Source organism: Haliaeetus albicilla, chromosome 15 (genome assembly GCF_947461875.1).
Source record: "Haliaeetus albicilla chromosome 15, bHalAlb1.1, whole genome shotgun sequence".
Taxonomy (NCBI): domain Eukaryota; kingdom Metazoa; phylum Chordata; class Aves; order Accipitriformes; family Accipitridae; genus Haliaeetus; species Haliaeetus albicilla.
In genome coordinates this window covers 17,153,685-17,161,978 of record NC_091497.1, presented here as the reverse complement: position 1 = coordinate 17,161,978, position 8,294 = coordinate 17,153,685, and the positions used below count along the sequence as shown (strand labels likewise).

The 8,294-nt window shown below is 36.6% G+C and overlaps 1 protein-coding gene across 2 annotated transcripts in view; it reads left to right on the top strand.

Annotated features, from left to right (window-relative positions):
* The window catches only part of NDFIP2 (Nedd4 family interacting protein 2), a 50,906-nt gene extending 44,660 nt beyond the window's left edge, over positions 1 to 6,246 (top strand). For both annotated transcript variants that reach the window (XM_069802476.1, XM_069802475.1), the window contains 2 exons: positions 2,458 to 2,563; positions 4,423 to 6,246. In XM_069802476.1, the coding sequence (XP_069658577.1) occupies positions 2,458 to 2,561 (104 nt within the window). In that variant the 3' untranslated portion in view covers positions 2,562 to 2,563; positions 4,423 to 6,246. The remainder of the gene's footprint in view (positions 1 to 2,457; positions 2,564 to 4,422) is intronic.
* The last annotated feature ends 2,048 nt before the right edge of the window (positions 6,247 to 8,294 follow it).

The window sequence follows — 8,294 nt, the reverse complement described above, 5'->3', positions numbered from 1 at the left end:
GTTCACCTATCTGTTTCTGCTCCCTTCCCTTCTTTCAACATCTGGAAAAATCTGCTCATGCTTCATGGAAAAGCAAAGTGGTCTGCTTCCAAGGAGCTGTCATGTATAGTGAACAAGTTGAAGAGACACACAATTCTAATTTTTAAATTTAAATGTTAGCCAGTGTTTCTTTTTGAGGAACACAATGGAAAGTGTTTTTTTGTGGGGTGTTTTTTTTCTTCCCTAAACAGAGAAATATAAAATATGGGTTGAACTTGGACTGGTTTTCCAACACATGTAATGCAGAAAGTATGCTTTCAGGTACCTTAAGAGCTGCCTGCCCACCTTTTGCTGTTTCAGCTGCTTTTCAGTTGAACGTGGGACTATCTCTGGTAATGTCTGGGTAGCAGCTTTTGTAGTAGACTTTTGATCCAGATCTTAGTGCTTTCTTCTCCATGCAGAATTCACCTTAATCACAGAAATGTGTCTGGATTAGGTCAAAGTTCCAATGGTTAGCAGAGCATTCTCTTGTTTGGGGTTTTTTTGTGTGTGTCCAGATGAGGTTTTGGTTTTAAAAAAGCAAAAAGAAAGTAAATAAAATAAAAATTTACAAGTAAGAAGCATTTGGAGAAGAAACGAGCATAGGAAAAAAAAAATTAGTCTCAAGCTGGAGAGCGGGAAGAAAAAGTGCATCACATAGCAAAATACCAATGTAACCATTGAGATTGTTTGTTTATTAGGATGTAAGATGATGAAAAGGATGAAATACTTTGTTAAACTTGTTAAGCTTCAGTTTAGTTTCTTCATTTGAACCTTTGGAATCTTAAGGTATACATGTATGTATATACATAAGCATATATCTTCAAGGTACCTGTGTGTTCATTTAAATGAGGAGAATTGCTCTCTAGGCTCACGTTTCTCTCCACTGGATGTGGAATTCAGATTTTGACCCCCTCAACTCTTTGGGCAGATTGGTTTATCTGTGTTGGTTTCTCCCTGATCCAACTGATGAATGGATTAATCTGTTGAAGATTACTTAGTGGAGGAAAATGGACCAAAGAGCTACGTCCACTATGTAACGATGTGGGGTTTTGGGTTGGTTTGTTCAGATGTCCAGTGAATCTCTGAATTGATAAAATGATGTTGACATCATGTTAGTGATTTCCATTGTTGCAACTGCAACTTCTGTGTGACTATTCTGTATCTCCTGTTCCTCTTATCAGAGCTGAAATATTCTTTCAAATGCAGTTAAATTTAAAAGTTTAAATATAATTTGGAATGTGGATGTCGTGGTTTAACCCCAGCCGGCAACTAAGCACCACGCAGCCGCTCACTCACCTCCCTCGCAGTAGGAAGGGGGAGAGAACTGGAAGGGTAGAAGTGAGAAAACTCGTGGGCCGAGATAAAGGCAGTTTAGCAGATAAAGCAAAAGCTGCACACGCAAGCAAAGCAAACCAAGGAATTCATTCCCCACTTCCCATCGGCAGGCAGTGTTCAGCCATCTCCAGGAAAGCAGGGCTCCATCACGTGTGACAGTTACTTGGGAAGGCAAACGCCATCACTCCGAATGTTCCCCCTTCCTCCTTCTTCCCCCCCCCTCTTTTTTATTGCTAAGCATGACATCATATGGTCTGGAATATCCCTCTGGTCAGTTGGGGTCAGCTGTCCCAGCTGTGTCCCCTCCCAACCTCTTGTGCCCCCCCAGCCTCCTCGCTGGTGGGGTGGGGTGAGGAGCAGAAAAGACCTTGGCTCTGTGTAAGCCCAGCTCAGCAGTAACGAAAACATCCCTGTGTTATCAACACCGTTTTCAGCACAAATACCAAAGATAGGCCCATGCTAGCTACTATGAAGAAAATTAACTCTATCCCACCCAAAACCAGCACAGTGGATTTGGGGGGGGAGGGGGGGAAAGTAATCATAACACATGTTGAGTAATTTTCTTTGAATCGACTATTGTTCTTCCTCCTCTTGGACAGGTGCATTTTCCTGGATGGTTAAGTCTCAAGCCATAATCTACTCTAATTTATTATTGTCTTGTTGCTAGAGCAATCTGTACTGTCTTTTTTGTTGTTTTTGGTTTTGGTTTTTTTCCTTCCCTGTTTTGACTTGCAATACATTTATTTTATACATTTCTAATGGTACATTTTGTGGTTCGGGTAGTCTTCGAACACACTAGTAACTTATTTTAAGAATTCTACTTGAAAAGAATGTGCAGCGTGTATTCTTCTTTTTGTTTTAAATTCATACATGCAGTCTTTTTAGCAGATGATACTTGAACCCAGAATGAGTGTAAAATTTCTGAAAAGCCTTCCATAAGGCTATGTCGTAATATCACAAGATAAAAACAGAAGACTGATGCATAAAGACCTCACTTTACTTAGTATAATCTAGATTTTTAAAAATTATTTTAATAAGAATAATGTGGGATAGCGTGTACTTAGTTTGTTACCCTTCATTTTGTGCATTTTCTACTTTTAGGACTCCTCCTGTTCTTTCGAGGCTTTGTTAATTATCTTAAAGTCAGAAATATGTCTGAAAGCATGGCAGCTGCTCACAGAACAAGATTTTTTTTCTTGTACTGAAGGTAAGTAATTTTGGTGATGAGATTATCTCTCCCAGGAAAACTGAGGAGAATGAAATACTTATTCAAAATAAATAATCAAACTTCTGTCACAAAACGGAAGTCACATGGGTTTTGAACATCTGTCATGAATGTTGTATATATTCTACATGGACTTCGAAATACCCGAAGTCCCTATAAGTCATGAAATTTGAAAGTAAATAATGTATCCTTGTTGTCTCCAGTCCTCTCTGGAACTAATGTTCAGAAACAAAAAGGAAGAGGAACCTGTTGTTTTTCCTAAGCAAGAAACAATATCTGCTGCCTGTCAGGATACTGTCCTTTGTGTTGGAAAACTGGCTTTAGTAGTCAACCTGTTTTCAGCAAGTTAGGAAACAGTAATCTGCCTGCATATTAAATCTGATTGACATGGATCTGAACATGCAAACAATAGATGAGTATTGTCTCTCTTTACATGACTGGATTAAGACAGTCATGTACAAGTATGATTATTGTGTATGCAACAACGTGCTTTATATATCCTTCAGGTAGCTGACTAATCAGTCTGGCACATATCCACTCTTTTTTTTTTTAAATACTTTTTATCCGTTAGGTGGATCTATTGGACTGCATTGTGTAACTTAAACCAGGGGTCTGAGTTTGTGTTCAACTTCTTACTTAAACTGCATGATGAGATAAATTTAAGCCTAGAAATAAGTACTGTAGCCTTTTCATTACTCTGCAGTTTACTTAAAGTGCTTAAATACTGTATTTTGACTTAATCGAGAAGCTATATTTGCTGTAATAAAGCAGCTTTTCATAACTTTTCTCCAAGATTGGTCACAGGATCAATATGAAGTAACCAGCAAGACATTGAAGCCTGAAAAAAACTGAGACGGTATTTGCCTAGAAAAAAACGGTTACTTTTATATGACAGTGATACATATTTAGAAACAGCTAATGATAAATATCTATGCTGTACTATATCATGATCATGGAAGAAATCTATTAACATATCTGTAACATAATATTTCTTTTTAATGTGCCATTTTGTCAAAATTATGAGGTAGGTTAAAGTTAAATAACTAAGGCATATATTGCCTTTTAGTAACCAACCTTAATTGGCGTCTACATGGCAGCATTTCCTTTTTACAATAGTTACATGCCACTCCTTCTCTTAGTAATGTGGTAACCTCTTCAGAATACCGAAATTTGTAGAGGTGAGACTGAAAATACGTTAGCTTTCAGTACAATAAAGTTTAAAAAAGCCTATTTTAAAAAAACTTGGTAGGACTAATGGGTATTTGAAAACTAGCTTGAAGAGAATAATGAGAGCGTAGGATAATGTGGTCTAGGGTTCTTTGCTCTCCTGCAGTTAAAATTCTGCTTTGGGACAAAACACTGTTTAATTCAGCATTAACTGAAGTTAAAGATTTGTCCTGAGTTCAGTGGCTTTGATTTTTTCCTTTACCTGTAAGCATCACTGACATGTATGGGCCGATAAGGTCTGTGGAGTGTTTAGGGAGTGGGACATGTAAATACTATTTTTTTTTTTGAAGCTTCTTAAGTATTGAAACAAGAAGTTCAAATTAATTGCTATTACACTTAAATGTCCTTGTTCTTGCATAGACAGGTAACTTCTTCCACAGTGACTATTAGTTTTAATAAATAACAAATATTATCTTTACAGTTACAGAATACTACCAGGTGTTCTTTTTAAATTATAACAAAATCACAGTAAGTTTTTGTTTTTTCCTCCCAACCTGACATGTGGGGAAGGAAAGGCTGCTGCTTTGCTGCTTCTAGGTTTAACATCAGTTAGCAATGCTAATTCTAGTGAATCACTGCAGTGGACTGAAGTGTAACTCTTTCTTTATCTCTAGACTGCATGGAACAGACATTCCTTTCCTATACCAGTGTGCAACTTCCAGCTGATCTGTAACCCTCCGAGTTAATAGGATAGAAGACTACTAAAACAAGAAGACAAATTAGTGAAGATACAGCTTCAAAAACGAATGACAGGATGGTTTATGCTCTAATACCAGTGCTGGTCATCCTAGTAAATATTTATAATTGCTGCCTTTTGTTTTAGCACATTTGTATATGTGCTTATTAAAAAGATAGTATTGAAGTACGAACAAACCATCTGTTAGTATAGATTAGGTACAGTCAGACTGGGTTAATCTGTGCTTGTTGTATCTGAAAGACTTAAGTGGTAACTTGTTTCACAGCACGTATGTACCACTGACTTGTTGATCTGAACTTTGAGTACAATGAAAAGCATTAAATGATTCAGATTAACCAGTTCAGACAGTTTTTTTATATCATTTAGATTCATTTAATGATTGTGTAGAACATTAAGTTTACTAAACCCCAAAGTTCCTTATTGTCACGAACTTGTATTCACCAATATTTTATCAAATTCAAACCAATATACTGGTTTGCTTAAAACTGATACTCCACTTTGAGTCCCCTGTAAATAACTCTGCATAAATGACTGTTTGAACTGCTTCTTAGGAAATACGTCAAAATATATTTTGTAACAGCATATTCTCTAAATTTTGTTTAATCTTAGAGCTACATACATATTTTTTGTTAATTGGCTATTAAGGGTATAGTTACTATTAGGTGTAATTTTGGAGGTAAAGGCAGTGAATTGTTTGTCTCATCCTAACTTTCCTCACATGAATTATTATTAACTGGTTTGGGCTTGAGCCTGAAAGTCGTTATTCATATGCATGATCCCTTTAAAAGATAGAGCTTGTTCATGTTAGCAGGGATGGACAGCCTTACATCTTTAGTCCTTGGTTATGCAGTTGGATCCTCGTAGGTGCACCTCTGTTCCTGAAACGAGAGTATTGCAAATGTATTCCCTGGGTTATAACACTGTCTCTGTTTAAGAAGTCTTGAGTTCAGTATAAATAAAACATCCACCCTGAGGGCTTCTCAAAAAAAATTCATATAGCTGTCTTACAATGCTTGTTTAGAATAAGTACTTTGCCATTTCCTAAGAATAAACTAATGTAATTGTAAGGTAATTTTGGAAATAATGTATGAAGGAAAAAAAAAAAAATCTTTTCAAGCTCTGAAAGTAGAAAATGTTTGTTGCACCTCTCCCTCTATTCATTTAAGGTATACCATTACTTTCTTAAAAATACCATCTCTTTAAAGGGTACTGTCTACTGTTCATGCATGTGTGGTTTCCTTTAAAGTTTGAAATTTATGCTTCTCCTTAAGTAGGAGAATACATCTCTCAGTCCTTTGTAGAACTGGAATCTCAGTTGCAAAAATACATTGGTTGTTGGTTGCACCTTTGAGGAAAAAAAATACAAATACTTTCCTCCAGTTTTTCTTTTTATATTAGAATTCTGCCTTTTTATTACTAACATTAAAACCAGTGAGGTTTATGTTGTTTTAAGCTAGTGCTGTATTCAGTTTTGTATCTATAATGAATGTTTAAAATATACATATGTAAACTGGTCACATTATTCATTTTCTTAATCTTTCAGAGATACTGAAAGTGACTAAAAATTTAGGGGCACCTCCACTTCCCAGCTTTTTATGGAAAGAATAAAATTAAGTATTATGTTCAATACCTGATTGGGATTTCCTTCTAAACTTACCTGTTCGTTTCTGTGTTCTTTTGCATTCATTGTCCATATGAAAAAGAAGCAGATAATAAAACATTGCTTTGTTTTGCTAGTTAAGACTTAACGCTTTTTGGTTTTTTTGTATTTCACGTTGAAAAATGCATGCTGCAATATTTGTGTCAACGTGGAATTATAGACAAATTACTTGGCAAAATAGGTACTAACCAATCCTCTCTATTCTTCTTTTCATCTCATGTTTTATGGCAACGATATGTAAGGACATGTCTTTTAATGAGTTGATACAACTCTGCAAAGCATGCAATATTGATTCATTTTCTATGTTTACCAATATCAACTAGTACTATTTTCCAACTATATCATTTTTCTCAAATTAAGTAGCAGTCTTCTGACTGAATTATTTCTTTTTGCTCCACTGCATTTTACAGAAAGCTTCATACAGATACTTGGTTTTGCTGTGGTTTGTTTTTGTTTTTTTTTTTTTTCCCTGGAGTAGCTTGCAAAAGTCCTCATTTGGACAGAAAGAATATGTAGGGTTAAAAATGTACACATGTTATCTAATCCTCTATAGTTGATGCAGCAGTTTGGTAGCCTGAAATCTCATCAGCAGGAGGAAGGGAATTGGGACACTGTTTTCAAAGACTCTGCAATCTATTCCAGATGTGTCAAATGCTGCATATTTTCCTTGCTATTTCCTGTGAGCTTGGTTAGGAGCAGCTGGCTCTGTGGTTTAGAGACACCTGGCCAGCTTTGCTTTGTGTCTTAGCTGGGGAGGGGCGGGGGGGGGCTCCACTACTGCAGTGAAGTTGACTGTAAACAGATTTTGTATGAATGCAAATAAGGCTTTGAAGTTTGGGGTAAAAACAGCTGGGGGAGGGGAGGTGGGGAGAGAAAATTCCATTTTATTCAAGCAACTGTCACAAATGTAATTTCTTTAGTTTTGTCATCCACTTTTATTGATGTGGACACTACAGGAACATGGACATCTTGAATTATGATTCAAGTAGCCTGCAACTCGTATTAACGCATTTCAGAAATGACCCATCACTCACACTTCCAGTCCTCTTACAGAGAGGAGGTTGTCTCCAAGCATTCTCTTTGCTATCTCACCTGGAGTATGGACACCGTCCTCATCCTGCAACACCTTTTAACCTGGTTTCAACACCCTGCTCTTTCTGGGTCTGCTTCCCTCCCTTTGAACAATGACAACAGGTGAGGAAAAGTGGTTTTATTAATGTGCTATCCTAACATCAGAAAGCTTTTAATCTCTTTTCTACTTTTTGAGAATGTTTTCCCATAAAACTCTGCATTAGTCCCTCCTGTGTGGTTGCTTGCATTGTTCACTTGAACAGAAAGTTCATCTCATGAAACTACTGTTGCGTCCTGGATTTTTGAAGAGAAGGTGAATAACCTCTTGTATGGAAATAGATAGGTCTTAATAAGGAAAAGAAAATTCTAATTATGCTAAAATGTGATTAGCATACGTGCACAGCTACCCAGAAGCAGTGGAGTCCAGTGTATGTTTGTCCTATGTATGTTGTTCTTTTCTACCATCCCAACATCCTTATCTTTTTCCTTTATACTTCTAAGGATACTTTTAACATCTGTATCTTCTCTACTTGGCATATCCTTTCCACTCCATGCCCCTTCTTCCTCTGTGCACTTGTTATGCACCTCACAAGGACAGGCAGAAGGCTGCCCTACTGCATGTTGGCTGCAGTTAATAAATAACCACCTAGCAATTTGTAACTTTTTTTCTTAAATGCAGTGGTGCTTTGTATTTTTATACATCCATATTTTACAGGTAAGCCAACTTTTTAAAATCAATGACTTTCAGACAACTGAAAATGCTTAAAATATGTGACTGTGCCATCCACCTGTTGTAAGTATTGCATATGCAAGTGGAATTAAAACAGTGGCAGAATTTGTTTTAGGTATATTTTCCTTTAGTTTGTGAAGTGTCTGCGTGATCAACTTTAAACTTTTTTCTGATATGTAATTGTTTGTTGTTTTTTTTTCCCCACCCTTCCCAAATGAAAGAAAAGTCAGCTTTCCTGGATTTTTGCCTGTGGTATATTTTCTACCTAAGGAGACTTGCATGCGGTGAGACTTAAAAGTATTGCAAACAGCATCAGCTTTCCAGCTAT